The 16,554-nt window shown below is 42.1% G+C and overlaps 1 protein-coding gene across 1 annotated transcript in view; it reads right to left on the bottom strand.

Moving 5' to 3' along the window:
• Positions 1–16,554, bottom strand: part of MEGF6 (multiple EGF like domains 6) — a 166,643-nt gene that overhangs the window by 43,950 nt on the left and 106,139 nt on the right. The window contains exon 5 of the mRNA XM_072425317.1: positions 9,264–9,386. Coding sequence (XP_072281418.1) covers positions 9,264–9,386 — 123 coding nt within the window. The remainder of the gene's footprint in view (positions 1–9,263; positions 9,387–16,554) is intronic.

Raw genomic sequence — 16,554 nt, 5'->3', positions numbered from 1 at the left:
CCCCTGAATCTGAAAAATGTATATCGTTACCTGCGGCTGGATTTATTAGGCCTTTTCTTTTAGTTACATGATCGTATCCTTTGCAAAATGTCTCCCTTGCTTTGGTTAGTGTGGAGCTGCAGAGTGCAAAGCTGGACTTGGGGTGTAATGCAGTCACCTGACGGTCAATGGCCAGAAGTGCAGGTCAGACATTGTGGGGCTGCACACCTGGCTGCAATTAGGAAGGCTTAAATGGGTCAAGCTATTGCCATGTCTGGCTACTCTGGATCTCTTTTGGCTAACTTTTTTTTGATTACGGATTTTGCCTAATGCTTGCTCTGACCTTCAGCTTGTTCCCCAGAAACAATTACCTCCTGCTTGTCATCATCCCCAGGCTCCTCCTGTGTCACTGTCTGTCTGTCATTTACAACCCCTATTTAATGTACAGTGCTGTGTAATATTTTTGCTCCATAAATACTGTTTACTAATAATAATAATAATATAACTGCTCCCATTATCTCTGTCCTTCCTGCACTAGTTGGCTTCATTTAATTTATTACTAAGCACAAAATACAGGCTTTATAATATCTGCACAGGAAGGAGCTTGTGTACACAGGCATTGGATATTGAAGCCAAATGTTCCACCACAGAGCAGAATTTAGGTTTCCTTCTGAAAAAACAATTTTTATTATTACAGTACTTATAAAGCGCCAACATTTTATCCTGCACTGTACATTAAATAGGGGTTGCAAATGACCGACAGATACAGACACAGTAAGAAGAGAGGACTCTGCCCCGAAGAGCTTACAATCTAAGAGGTGGGGGAAGTATCTCACAATAGGAAATGGAATAGTGGGTAAGTAAAAAGGGTTTAAGAGACACAGGAAGACAGGTACGGGAGTTTGAAAAGATGGGTTTTAAGGGCTCATTTTAAAGAGCAGAAAATAGGTGCAAACTGAATAGAATGTGGAAGACCATTCTAGAGAGTCAGGGCAGCTCTAGAAAAGTCTTGGAGCCGAGTGTGTGAGAGGGGTATGAGTGAGGAAGTCAGTAGTAGGTCATTGGAGCAGAGAAGAGAGCAGCTAGGGGAGTATTTTTCTATCAGGTGAGAAAGGTAAATGGGAAAAGAACTGTGGAGGGATTTGAAGGCAAAGCACAGGAGCTTGAATTTCATTCTAAGGTGAAATGGAAGCCAATGAAGAGAACTACAAAGAGATGCAGCGGAAGAGGAGCGGAGGGAAGGATGGATGAGTCTGGCTGCAGCATTCATATTAGATTGTAGGGGATAGAGTCGGGTTAGTGGAATACCAGAGAGGAGGAGGTTACAGTAGTCCAGACAAGAGATAAGGAGTTTGGGGATCTCCGGGGACAGGTATAAAGAGGAGTTTATGATGAGTTTACTATGCATTGCTAGAGATGAATAATGAAAAATAAAAAAGGTTTAGGTTTACACACTTACAAAATTCAACCACTGATCCCTAAAAAAAAATGCTACATAGCACCCAGCAGTCACCACATGCACCATGTCACATCACAAACTGTACTGACTAACCTGACTACAATTGTCATAAAGTCAGAGTTCTGCTTTAATTGCTTAGCACAGTAGTAAGCAGAGAGCAAACAAGCGTTTGGATGGACAAATTAATCCCAGCTCTGCTTTTTCCAGCTATGTTGTAATGCCTTCTACTAATGTGATTTGTGGCTGTGTAAGTATCCAATATCGGCTAAGAATGGAACAAAGGGGCCTACAAGCTGCAGCTGTTCACTCCGTTAAGTCATTTGTTTGGGAGTCACTTGGCATTCGATAAGGTAACAAAAAAAGAAAAGAAAAATGTATTAAAGATCTCTCTTAAATTGAGTTGCCAGAACTTTAAAGCACACGCAGGTCTGGAAACATAGAATTCCAGAGCTAATAATAAGACTGTCAGCGGAGAGGATCCATGTTCTTCCAATGCTTGGCTGTTGTCACAGGCCAAGGTTATTAAAGCAATGGTAAAGCTTAAGGTGGCCCAAAATATTTGGTCACATTGTGCGATCCAATTATCAGCAACCTACTACATATCCATGGGAGAAATCTGAAAAATGAGTGAACAGGTTAAAGTATGGAAAAGGAAAAATAGGAAAGACGAAAGAAACTTTACTGGATAGAATTTTGGAGAGGACAGGTTTGGCCCCTTCAGTCAGATTTTATGGCCATTTGTGTCCCAGCTGAGATTTGCCCTCTACATTTATCCCGGTGATTATTGTTACCGGGACTGAACGCAATGGAAAATCTAATGTTCTAAGGTAATTACCATAGCAAGAGGTGAAGCAAAACTTTCAAATAAGCATTTCAAATGTTTGGGTAAAAAACAAGATGTGAATTTCCCTCACTTTAAAGGTTTTCCTCTTAAATGAAATAATTACCTCAATTTACCATTAAATTTACCCAAATGTTGCTCAGACACAGAACAGTGGTCCATCATTGAAGACCAATCCAACCACCCTACTATCACTCTGACAGTCCACCATAAAAAGAAACAAACATTTGGTCATGATTTGGTCATGATTGAAATCAGTTTCTGAGCCATTCTGGAGGCTGTTGATCCCATTCACTGTTGGTGGTCAACTGTGGTCAAATAGGGTAAAGGTCTTCCCACGAGCGTCTTTCTAGACATGGAAAGGTGGTCCATCATGGAAGCCCAATCCAACCACCCTAGTATCCATTTTGATAGCCAACCATAAAAGCAGACAAAGAGTCATTTAGTCATGAACAGAATGTGGTTTTTACGCATGCTGGACCAAAAAGCTGTTGGGAGATCATCAGTCCCATTTACTGTTGGTCGTCAACTGTGGCCGAATAGGATGAAGGTCTTCTCATGAAGATCTTTCCAAACACAGAAAGGTGGTCTATCGTGGATGCAAAATCAAACCACTCTACTATTCACTGGGATTGCTTACCATAAAAGCGAACGTCATTTGATCATGATTGGAATACGTTTTTTACCCATGTGGAAGCAACAGGCTGTTGGGAAACCATTGGTCCCATTAACTGTCGGTCAAGTTTGGTCTTCTCACATCAATGGGCTTATTTACAAAACCTTTACCCAAGCCCTACAGTGTTCTCGAACATAACACACTGCCCAAATGGTTTGTCCACAAGTGCCTTTATTAATGCACCCCCCCTTGAGGTGGTGGTGGGGCCTGGACATCCTGGGCCCATAGGAACTGTGTTGCATCACTGAATTGGCTATTCTCCAAGGAACAGACCTGGAGATCTGGTGAGTAGAGTAACTCGAGTTGGGGGCTGGGATTTAATAAACCCCCCACAAAAAAAAAAAAATTGGAACTGAACTTTAGGACTAATGTTTGTTGAGTTCCAAAAATGAAGCCAGACATCAATGAATCAGCGAACTCTCCTTATGAGAAATGACTTGGCAGTCTAGATTAACAGCAAGGCAGTTGATAGCCTACACATTTCCCTCACTATATGTGTTCAAATATGATAATATAATGATAATATGTGACTTGCTTCGCTTTACAGACTAGAGTCATGCAACAGCCTGCCCATTCTTTCCTATGTGATTGTGTTACAATGTTTTTGTTTCGGTAAAAAATGCAAAAACGCCCTATTGCAAATTATTGAAAGCCCAACCTAGTGTTTCTGCACCAGGGTTCTTCTAGACTTTGCTAGGGGTTACTTTACCAATGAGCAGTTTGTGCCTCTCGGGTTAGTTTAAGTGATACCAATGATCTTTTTGGCTATCTGTAAGGGTGACATTCTTCCTAATGGCCAGCAATGTAAGAGACATTCTTCCTAATGGCCAGCACACTAATTTATTGTGAGCTGTGGATATAGTAATTACACCAAAGTTCCTTAGGGTTCCTTAGACCCCGACATTTATTTCAGGGGGTTCCCCACGTTCAAAAGGTCAAGAAAGGCTGGAGAAACCTGTTGCCCAACCTCATCTCTTCTATTCATTGTCCTTTATATTCAAGTAGAGCCTACAAGCACATAGCACTACCGGCTGTGCTGACGTCTCAGTCAATTGCTGCAAATACTCACACTGAGATCCATAATTTTCATGATTTAATAACTGTTAGCAAATCTTGTAAACAAGACGGGAGACAATCCAGCTAGAGAGAAGAGCTTCTTCATAAAATGCATTAAAATAATTTAATATTCCGCTCTGTCTGTAGCCTGTGATGGATGCTTGCTGCCCCCCCCTCCCAATCCCACGAGCAGCGGGTGTAAATTTTAGTTTTAATTTCATCTGTGATTGATCGGGTTCATAATGAGAGCGGAAGGCCCAGGCAAGCGAAAGTCACTACTCTTCTTTTTCTAATAGCCAAATATCCTTTTAGTAGGAGTGTCCAGTAATTTAAAATGAAGAACAATGAAAGCTATAATGTAGAGGAGGAGGAACAGTATGGATCATTTGGTCAGTAGTACACCACTGATAATGAAGGATTTTAATGGACACACATTGGACTTGTTCATGGAAACCGTCAATATTCATGGGTATTTATCATTTCATAAACGTGTTTCACATTGGCGCAGATTTCACAGGACTCATGTAAAAAATTATAGGGTTAGCCTTTATCTGTTCGATGTATACATGCATTCATGAAGTTGAAAAACAAAACATTGAACTATTTAATTGGCCAAGCAAATAAAGCAATTTGTATCTGTAACCCTTTGACTTGGTCATTCTCAGGTTGCTGCCATTGAAGGACTGGCCATTTCTTCTGTGTGCTTTAACTTTTCAACAAATGCATCAATGGAATTTTGGGATTTAGAAGTGTATATAGCGGACGCCCATGTCTCAATCAGGTATGTCCAAATCTCCCAGGAAGTAGCTGGAACGCAAGGGATGCAATTTTTTGCTCTTTTCGGCACACATTGTGAAGGTTTCTGGAAAACCCTTTAGCTAAATACATTCAATAAGGTTACAGAATCTTCTTTCTCAGCTTGTAGACTTGGTGGATGTACAACAATCACAATACAGTTGTCAGTTACAATTTCTTTACTGTCTCCAATTATATCATTTTTACCCAGAGTTGCAAAAGTAACCTTTGGTGCGGAGAGATGTACTGTTGATGGCAATACATGTATATGGGTGATATTAGCTATCCCAAAAAAAAGGAAGGAAGGAAGGGGATCCAGTTAAAAATGTCTTAAAATAAATAAAATACGTTGGCATAAATTAACTACATGGCTTGGTGTTACTCTGACCTGGGAGTTCTTGTAGCATATCTCTGAAGATTTTCATGGTTATGCATAAAACATGTCAGAGTATTTTTGGCTTTAATTTTCCACCAAAACAAATTTAAAGAAGTATTTGAACGACAGTACTTGCACAGTTGTAGGTACCTGGATGTAATGGGCACTATGTTGTTGTGAATGGTTTGCTGAAAAAGTCAAAGCAGCAGTTCGCTACGGGTCTGGGGCCTGTGATATAATTGTGGTACTGTCAACAGACACATGGGTGAATAACAAAAGACAATAGTAAACACATACAGTCAAGGAGACACGAGGCATGGCCAAGGAAAGAGAGCCAAAGGGATGCAAGACGAGACATGGCCTAGTAGGCATTAAATACAGACAAGAAGATAGCCGAAGAGACAAGACACATCCAAACACACAAGACAAGGACACACAGCCAAGAGTAGAGACAAGGACATGGCTAAGACGACATTATCATAAAGACAAGGCACACCCAAAGAGAAAATGCCAGGGAGACACATAACACGACTAAGTAGGTATGAGGTAAAGACTAAGGAGACACAAAGCACGAGACATGGACAAGTAGGCAAGAGACACTGCCAAGAAGACAATGTCTAGGAGACTCAGGACTCATCCAAACAGACATGAGACAAGGACACACAGCCATGCAGAGAGACAAGGACAAGACACACTCAAAAAAAAATACCAAGAAGACGCGAGACAAGGCTAAGGAGACGCCAAATATAAGATCATGGACACGGACAAGAAGACAAGGTCAGGTATACACAAGATATGGACAAGGAGACATATCCAAAAGGCACAAAAGTAAGTAAAAAGAAAAACAGAATTTAGGATACTGGATTAGTTTTAAAATTTCTGTAAGGACCCTCGCTAGTGGAAAAGGGGAACCTAGAAGTTCAGAAAAGGAGAGTAGAAAAGCAGAATATCATTGGTGTAGTCCTTTTAACTGCGTTATTTGTATTTTGTTCTGTGTCCTACATGGACTCCATTGCCTGCTCTTCCTGTTCCATTTTGATGCTTACTCTTTCAAGGTTTCGAGAAATGAATATATCACTGGTGATAATGTGTACCCATCAAAATTTGGCCTAAAGAAGCAAAGAAGGCTACTGCGAAACGCGTATGCATTTACATATATTAAATGTTGGAGATTTTTATTCTTTTAAGCTTTGGAATAAAATTAGGATTTTATAGTTATACATTTTGAGTGATTTGTGGTGCCTCCTGTAGCCCCCAACATAACAACCTCACTGGCAGGGGTGTCTGAATCATAACGCTGGATGAAAAGAATTGCAAATCATTTGGCAGGCAACTCAGCTCCTATATCCAGCTTTTATCTATTTGCCTAAAGGTCAGATATAAATGAACAAAGATTCCTCTTTTAAGTGTTCCCCTTCCTGCCAGAGTCATTCTTTAATGATCAGTTTTGGGTAGACCGACTCTTTAAATCTCTCCAGTCTTGCAGAATACCACTGGCACAATTTTCTGTAATCATCACAAACTCCAAGAAAACACTCCAACCATGGCGCCAGCAGTGCAGGTGTGACAACAGGCAGGCTTTTATCCGAATGATAAATTCCTATAATCAGCGACAATGGACAGGTACAGATATGCAATTAACATCAACATTTCTGTCCAGGTTGTGGCACAGCTTACGCGTTTAACGCTTTAATTGACCGAAATCCCTCGCCACTGCTGCCATCCCAAAGGCGTGCAAGCAAGCTTTTATTTTTTTTTCTTATCAATGAAGCAAAGAACATTTCCAGGCGTTCCCACATATCTCGGCAGAGCTACGGAAAGATTTCAGAGTGAACTTAGCCGTTGCAATTTTGGACAGCGCTCACCGAGACAGATGCTACTGACAGTGAACGACGCTGTGAAGGAATGACATCTGTCACCGGAACGTCTGCCAAGCGCGGCCTGACCGTGGCCCCAGCAGATTGCAGCTCGTTTGGGAGCTCGGGGAGTCATGTCGTAATGACAGCAACAAAGCCGCGCAGAGGAAATTTAATGTGATGATTTTATAAGCTGGCTTGCCAGCGCAATTAGAAAGAGACGTGCTCCTATTTTTGTACGCTGTGATGCCTGATCGCTTGCCAGGCCGCCTGGCAGTAACGGCTCTTGGAGAGTAATAAACGCTAGAGGGCGCCGGTGTCCACTGAGAAATGCTGCAGGGTATCAAGATTCGGGTGACAATGATGTAGTAACAATTATCAATCTTCAATAAAAGGGCTCTCAGTTATTATCAACATCCATTCTATAACCGCTGAACAATGTTTACCATTAAACTGTGATCCTTTATTAATAGGTGCCATTCTGCAGCAGTTAGGAGATATACAAAAGAGTTGCAAATTCAGCCCCCCTACTATGTTCTATAAGGGGTATGGAAGCCATGGATAAAACATGGGGGCACTCATCAGCTGGCACCTTTTCTAGGTCCCCCAGTGCAGTACAGAGCAGTTAATGGTCAATAAAACTTTTGCATGTTCTTGACCCTCTGATCGATCTAGATGCTGTAGAAGCTTGGAGATATCTGCCCTGTGTTTGCATTAGAGGGCTGGCAAGCCAAGACCTTCTCATAGATAAAAAAGATTTTAGTGTCTGTGTTGTCAGCTTTGAGAACCAATATCTCCACAATTGCTGTAGATACAGAGAATGATTTAGCATGCTGTAAAGTATTTATGTATAGCTGCTTTCATTAACTTGAATACAGTTCCATTGCTTTAATTGTTCGAGGTCTGGAGATGGTCTATAACCCGTTGAACTGCACAACGACCAAGTCTTAAGCGGACTCCAAAAAACTCTGAGCATATATAGGAGTGCCGAGTGCAGAATACATACTGTGGAGTGCATGGTCGGGTTTAATAATCATTATTGTACAGGAAAATAGTGATCATTTCCAAGCACACTAAGAATAAATGAGCACTTCATTGACAGTACCTTCCGTTTTATGGAGAGGGAAGGAGGTGCACCACTGAGTGCTCCAAATTGGTAAACAGTAGCCATAGTTTGGGTAGCCCTCGTTTGGTTTTCTTTCAGATATGCAATCTTAATCTGCACCTTGGGACCCCTATATATGTTCAAGTTTTTAGAGTCAGCTGCAGTGTTTGATGAACAAAAACTGCAATGCAAGCATATAACCACAGCTCATTCAAGTCAATTAAAGTGGCAGGCTAGCCAAAACTTACATGTTGCATCCAGAAACTGCACCACTAACCACTGCAATGCAACTACATACAATCAGTAATGCCCAATTGCCCCGAAACAGTTGGATAAGAGCAGTGGAGATCGCAGATAAGCATGCAATGTACAATAAGCCTTGGAGTTCAGGCATGGTGGATCGCTAAACAACGTCGAGTATAGCCATACCAGCGTTATATTTTTACCCAAGAGCCCTCACCTCATGCAACAAATTTTTTGTGTGGTTATTTACGCTACACACATCAGATGATTGTTGCCAAGACGAACGGTTGTGCTGGTGTTGGGTGCAATTCTGAGATAGTGGTCAGAATAGTGGTCCCCCAAACACCATTCATGCATCCAACATGGCAGATTGAAAAATGACCAATCAGGAATCCTCTTCTACAGGAGGATTGGTGATAGCTTCCATAGAGCAGAATGGCATCCATTGGGTATCATTACAGTCCCTTACACTTAAAGGAGCAGTCCATGGAAAGTTTCTGCTTCAAAGTATTTTTTTGTTGCCAAATGACTTAGCTACAACAGCAGAAAAACTGCACAGAAGCAAATCTCCATCTCCTCCGCTATACTCATATACGTAACTGCTAAATGCACAATAAAAAGCATTTTTTATTTTCATAGAATCATCATATTTTTATATCCCTGCATTATGTGACTTATTTATTTACAGCTGTGCTTAGCAGGGTTCTTTGCATTTCCATAGAAAAGTCACATTGGAATAGTGCTTAAAATGTAAAGGTTTTACAAGCAGCACTTGTACGCGTTCCAGGCAGCCAGCAAGAAAAAAAGTGCCAGTCGGTGCCAAAGGGATAAGCGGCAATGATAATCCAAAATGTAACGCTGGGTAGAGATTACTTACGGATGCAGGACCTGCTGTCTGCATGGAGGCGGAAGCCCGCTTTACATTCGCAGTGATATGACCCCGGGGTGTTGACGCACCGCTGCTGGCAGCCACCATTATGGACCTGGCACTCATCGACATCTAGGACAGATAAAGAGAAAGGAGATTACCAGCTGGACAATAACCGAGGGCCATTATTGATAAAAAAAATAAAAGGTAATTATCGTTTTCACAGATTATTGTCTGAAAATAAAAGACAAATATAGTGAAATGGAAGCAAACGTTGGATAAAAACCACAATTTGTTCTGTTAATGACCGCAACAGGGACCCTAAAAAGGAACCAAAATCATTGTTGTTTTTGTTACAGAAAAAGAAGAATATGAAGCAAACATTTAACCAAGTGACAAGGAAAATTCTGCTGCTCACTTGTCAATAGTTAAAGTGTATCTAAATATCTATCATTAAGTATGTTTAGTGTTATGGCTTGCTCTATTCAGTTTGTTGTAGCAAATATTTATTTTTAATCTGTTGTAAAGTTTATTTCCTGTAGATTCTGCAGGGATCAGCTCTTCAAGTTGCAGGCTGACAATGTCATTAGGGTGCATGCTTGCTCCATTGGTTGGCCATTGGGTTGTCTCACTGATGGACCCGATATAGGCAATCAGATGCAGGATTAAGGAGCATGCTTGGCAGGCTGTCAACACTGCTGGGCAAGGCAGTGGGTTAGCACTGCTATTACTAACATCATCTTTAGTGTACCTTATTAAATTGAAATGCTTTGTAATAAAAAACACTCCAGATCTCTGTTGTTGCAGACACTGTGGAGCAATTCACTATAAACATTTATAGGAGAACTAACAGCCCATCTCCCCCTGTTCTCGGCTCACCCTGCTCCCCTATCCCAGCGGCTCGGCTCACCCTGCCCCCCTATCCCAGTGGGTCAGCTCACCCAGCCCCCCTATCCCAGCGGCTCGGCTTACCCCCATTTCCCTATCCCAGCGGCTCGGATCACCCTGCCCCCCTATTCCCAGTGGCCCAGCTCACCCTGCTCCCCTATCCCAGCGGCTCGGCTCACCTTGTTCCCCTATCCCAGCAGCTCGGCTCACCCTGCTCCCCTATCCCAGCGGCTCTGCTCACCCTATTCCCCTATCCCAGCGGCTCGGCTCACCCTGCCCCCCTATTCCCAGTGGCACGGCTCACCCTGCCCCCCTATCCCAGCGGCTCGGCTCACCTTGTTCCCCTATCCCAGCGGCTCGGCTCACCCTGCTCCCCTATCCCAGCGGCTCGGCTCACCTTGTTCCTCGGCTCACCTTGTTCCCCTATCCCAGCGGCTCGGCTCACCCTGCTCCCCTATCCCAGCGGCTCGGCTCACCTTGTTCCCCTATCCCAGCGGCTCTGCTCACCCTATTCCCCTATCCCAGCGGCTCGGCTCACCCTGTTCCCCTATCCCATTGGCTCTGCTCACCATGTTCCCCTATCCCAGCGGCTCGGCCCACCCTGTTCCCCTATCCCAGCGGCTCTGCTCACCCTGTTCCCCTATCCCAGGGGCCCAGCTCACCCTGTTTCCCTCAGCTCACCCTGTTCTTCCCAAAGTGTCATGGTGGCCTGTAATAAATAGAAACAGTTTCATTATCTGCCAACTACTGCATGAACAAACACTTTGGTCTACATAGATCCCCAATTATGAAGAGACAGCCAAATGTCCAAAAGAAACAAGAAGACTAATTATCTGTGTCTGTTCCCTGTTCTGGCCAAAAAGAATCAGTCTAGCTAATGTTGTTGGATGAAAGATTAATATTACTCCATATTAATATTTTGCATTCTCCTCTTGTGCCAGCAGGTGGTGCTATTGTCTCCTTTTCAGTTTTGCAGTTTGCTTCTTTGATGTAAAAGCTAAAAAACAATCATCTTGTTTATTGATAAGTCATCAGAGCAGTGACACCTCCACTCCAGGAAAAGGAGAGAAGACCCTGAAAAAATGTGTCACATGACCATGGCTTTTTTGTTCAGTTAGATGGGGTTAGTGCCCCCCCTCCCCCAAGAATATCCAAAAAAAAAAAAAAAGGAAAACACGTGTCATATGAACTAGAACTATTCAAGACATTTGCTGGCCTGTGTACAGGTGTCAATGTTTATTCAAAATTGTATCAGTGTAAATGGGCCCATAGGGTAATAACACTGGGTGGGTGAAGCCTTAGTCCTACTTGACCTTACCCTTATCAAACTTTTCCCCTACAGGTCAGTATAGGAATTGCAGTGCAGAATTCCTAGAGTTATGCGTCTTGTGTCTAATTTTTATTGATTGAAAACAGAACCAGTAGCAGTTCATGTCATTAAAGCCACAATATAAAGTAAAATATCTCCTCTGGAGTTTGTTAAGGTTAATAAAATTCTTTGTTGGACAATTTCTTGAGCGTCTTGCGGCCACAGAGTCACTCCTAAGTGCTTCTACATTGTCGGAAATGTACAGAAAGTGCATTCTTCAATGAGAGCCTGCTACATATGTTACATAGCTTCTTAATACCCCATCTTGTATCCATTTTCCATGCCTATTTTAGATAATATCTGCAGTGCTTCTGGAATGTTCTCAGGGTCACAGAAAGACCACGCTGGACAACCGCCAGATGGTTTATCGGATGAGTTTTAGATCCAGCTAGAGTAAAATCTAATAAAACACATCCAAAACTTCCAGGACGGTTATCAGGATATAGGTATGGAATGCTACAGACAGCGGCTTGACAATGTAAGTGAAAGGCCAAAAGGTTCTTTGAGTTTGGAGAGATTGGAGAAACCTGAGAATCTCATACTTTTTTTTTTCATACTTTTTTTTTTCATACTTTGCCCACTTTGGTGACATGTTGTAGACCATGGCATGACCACATCTCAGCAAACCCACCTAACAGGGACACAGATGCCATAACTCTTCCATATTGTTGCCTTGGACTTGGATGGCTTTGCTGTGTTCCTTCCAAATCTGTGCAGTCTTGAAGCAAGAGCTTCCTATAATAAAAAGACCAGTCACTGCGGCTCCCTCCTTTATGCAGGGCGATTGGTCTTGTATCCACCCCTTCCTGTAGTTTTAACCCTGTATTGGGTGGACATGCTGGACCCCTCCCATATCTCTGCACCGACTTTATACAGCATAGGGATGGTGTCACTAGTCTTTGCAAGTTAATACCTGGAATTGCAACAGCGTCTGGCACACACAAAGTGGGTTTATACCCTTGACTATATTCATGGCTATTAAAACCAAATTAAACCCAGCCGATACTCACGCGTCCCTGTTCCACCGTGGCGCCACCAACTTCTTCCTTCTCTTTTATGGTACAATCTTTAATGTTTTGTGCTTAGCTTTTAGACCCATTTTTCTATTCTTCAAACAATTCTATAACATTCTACTTGTCCTGATGACCAAGATCAGTGGGAAAGTGGTGGTAAAACAGGTGAGAAAATTGTCCCATTTGGACCCCTGTTCTGTTAAAATGTGCCAAAGGAGATTTCATTTAATTTAGGAAGATTTCCTCTTGCCCTGAGTCCCCAGGACCCGAATGAACCACAGAACAAAAAACGTTTTGCCATTTCCTAAAAAAATTTTTTATTAAAATGCTTTGATTATGAAGAATCACGGCACTTGTAGAGTTCTCCACTGGTCTCCACTATTACTGTGCCATGTACATGTAGTTATGACCCGCTGTGCCTCGGCTCTGGTCTCTTTATAAAGTGAGTGACATGTTAATTCATTGATATGCAGAGTCTACCTTGGTCCCTACTGAGAACACTCCGGGCTGAACCTACTTGTCAAACACTAAGTATATCCACATTATGGCCCTGATTTACTAAAGCTCTCCAAGGCTGGAGAGAATACACTTTCTTCAGTGAAGCTGGGTGATCCAGAAAACCTGAAAGGATTTCCTAAAATCATTTGTTATTTGCTAGCAAATGTCTTGAATCCTACACCAGATCTATTCCAGGTTTGCTGGATCACCCAGCTTCACTGATCAAAGTGTATTCTCTCCAGCCTTGGAGAGCTTTAATAAATCAGGGCCGATGACTCATCCCAGATAGGTACGTACTTTATTAGTGTGATTATCCTTTAAACAGAAAATGTGTCCATTTCTGCAACACATACATTGATGAGCTGCACTACCATTAGGTCCCAATGCATTATTGTGATTTGTTATGCATTCTGCTTTTGGTGGGACAACATGCACAATTTTCCATGCTTGGTGGTGCATTGGTCAGCTACCCCTATACAAACCAACAAGTGCATTTTAAGAATCACATCGGACAAGTTACATGTAATTAACTTGTAGTCAATTTGAATTGTCCCCACTGTGCTGCCACTTCCACCCACAGCCTGATTTCTGGGGTAAAGCTCAAAAAAAAAAAATATATATATATATTATTTTATAGATAAAATATACATATAACATGGAGCAAAATGATTAGCATTCCACTCACCAGTATTAATTTCAAAGCTTGTAACTCACCTACATTAACCCAGAGCAGACACACATGGGGCAGATTGGCAAACACAGGCAATACATTATTCCAGCAGCTCTGGGGTCAGTATTTTAGCAGCACAGATCACTCCCCAATCTGCTCATCCCTCTCCTCCCATTATACAGCAGGTGATAGAAGGTGTGATCAATCATTAACCCCTAAGTGTTTCTCTATCTATCTGCTGAGTGATCTGCATGAGCATGGGAATATTCAATTATCTCTTGTAAATCAAATTTTGTTATACTGTATTTGCATAGTTACATGGGACCCGATTTATTTTTTTTATTTAGTACAAAAAAGTATTTTTTTGTTTCAGTTGTTGCTCCGGTAGGAGAAGATAAAACTTGCTCACTTGCTGGAGACATTCTGCAATTCCGCCAGAATGCGGGCAATGCTTTGCACCATGAGCCACAAGTTTTGTGCCAACCCAAATCCATGCTGGATGGGTTAATCAATAGAAAATGATGTGTCACCGGGATAAGAAGTGTGGAAAATCTCCCCAGCATACAACCCCAACCACTGCAAATTCAATTTTTTAAATTGGCTAGAGTTGGGTTTTAGGAATAAAAGCCATGTTACACATGTTCATTGAGCTCCTCTCTCTGCTGACTGCAGTGCACACATTCTGGTTATTACTCAGAATACAAAGGATACAAATTTCTGTTAAAAATTAAATCTCAGAATTTTCAATCATGGAATCTCTTTAAACCTTTTATGGGCGCTGTGCTTACCGGAGACGCAGCACAGGTACAGCAGACCCCCCGGAGATTTACATCACCATCAAAATGAAGAGTTAGCTTCCATTGAGGTTCGCCAGCTTGTTAATACGAAGCTTGGCACCTCCATTGCGGGTAATGAATTTGCCAGGAGCAGATTAATTGGCATCATTCATCCACTGCCATAACGACAATCATGTGCCCATCTGTGCAATAGGGGAAGTCAAGTGCCATCATTCAGAACTCCGCAGAACATAAGACGTCTTTTATATGGATTTTATGTGACCGCCTATATTTTACCCATAACTTTTTTATTGCATTTTATTGTGTTGGAGTTTGCAGGTAAAATGCAGGGTGAGGTAAGGTTAGGCTGGAAGCATGGGCACAGCATGGAACCAGATATGTGGTTAGAATGATCCATCAGCTTCTGAAACAGTTATAAAAAGTTTTATCTTCACCACTGGGTGCATGCTTGCTCCAGTTTAAAAACCCAGAAAGAATAGACTGCCAGGAACTATCATAATAAATAGGTGGTCAGTAATAGAACGCTACTTATTTTCTATACAGCACATTCACACTTATTTAACACAGGTTTCACCCTCTGTTGCTACAATGCACGTAGTGAACCATTTTTAATGGGACCCCAATGTACTATTACATAAGGGGGGCACCACAATGGGCCTGATTTCCTAAACCTCTCCAAGGCTGGAGAGAATACACTTTCATCAGTGAAGCTGGGTGATCCAGCAAACCTGGAATGGATTTCTTGAAAGATTTGTTAGCAATCGTTTTTAATCCTGGACCAGATCCATTTCAGTATTGCTGGATCACCCAGATTCACAGATGAAAGTGTATCCTCTCCAGCCTTGGTAATAGTAATGTAATATGCGTGAAGGCAACACGAAGCTGCAATCGATGAATAAAGATAGAGCAGGCTTTAAGGAAGAAGTCGCAAAAGAGATGAGTGGAGTATACAGTAAGGATAAGTAAATTTTAGTGGTACCCCAGACAAAAACGTGGTGCAGGGGTAGCCCCGCTGCAAGGGTAATTTTACATTTTCCCCAGAGTTGAGCTTTAACTGTACAACTGACTCATTAAAACGTCAAACGTTGTCATTATGTCTTTCTGTGGAGTGAGAATGATATGGAGAAGAGGAAAGGTCGGGGTGATCAATATTCTAAACATATTTCCTGTATTCTGGTGACAATGCCGCTCTTCTGTAGACTGCGTTGTGTTGTCACTAAAATAAAACTAATGCAGCCGCCACATGGAAGGACTGATAAGTCACAAAATATTCCATGCTTAGCTCAGCATATTTCTCCTGCACCTGTAGAAGCTTAGTCCTATTATCTGGCACTGGATAAAGAACAGAGATATGTGAACAAAGCTCTGCATTCTGCAACTTGTAGCCAATTGCCTTCTTCCTATAACAATGAGCCGATCGTGCAAAATACTTGACATCACGTGCAACATGGAAAATATTTGCAGACTGAAAACCAAACAAAATGCGAGTTTAATTAGAGAGGAATTCAGTTTTGGAAAAACACGTTCATTAAACGATTTTTAACATGTTTGGAAATGTTTAATGGTTGGATGCGCCGAATGGAAAGCTCCATTGATTGCATGTTTAGCTTAGCACGCGTTCCTTGTGGCGGGGATACGCATGTCAATAAATACAGAACACACAGCCAGGCCCCATGGAATGACAGACCTAACACAACTTTAAACTCCAGACAGATCTAACAAACATTATTGCATCCAAATATGTGGCCAGATACAATAATAAATGCATTTTTAATGCTATGCTGGAAGTACCTGAGTTTGGCTGCAGAGAACTACAAATCCTTTGGTATTGCAAACAGTTTCTGCTGGATTCAGCTATAGGTGACCTGCTCCTAAAGAGACCCTGTCACCTTGTCCATTCAGGAGCCACAAGGCCACTTTTACAGTATAGCCCACCTTTATTATACTTAACTTTCTGATGGCCGGTCTATCTCCACTCCCCAACATTTGTGCTCCCCAGTCACCACATTTCCGGTTTACAGCCATTGCATCTCTGCACCCCAGCTGTTACATCTCCACTCCTCAG

Source organism: Pyxicephalus adspersus, chromosome 11 (assembly GCF_032062135.1).
Source record: "Pyxicephalus adspersus chromosome 11, UCB_Pads_2.0, whole genome shotgun sequence".
NCBI lineage: Eukaryota > Metazoa > Chordata > Amphibia > Anura > Pyxicephalidae > Pyxicephalus > Pyxicephalus adspersus.
Note: the sequence above shows the minus strand (reverse complement) of the source record. Positions and strands in the feature narration are given on the sequence as shown.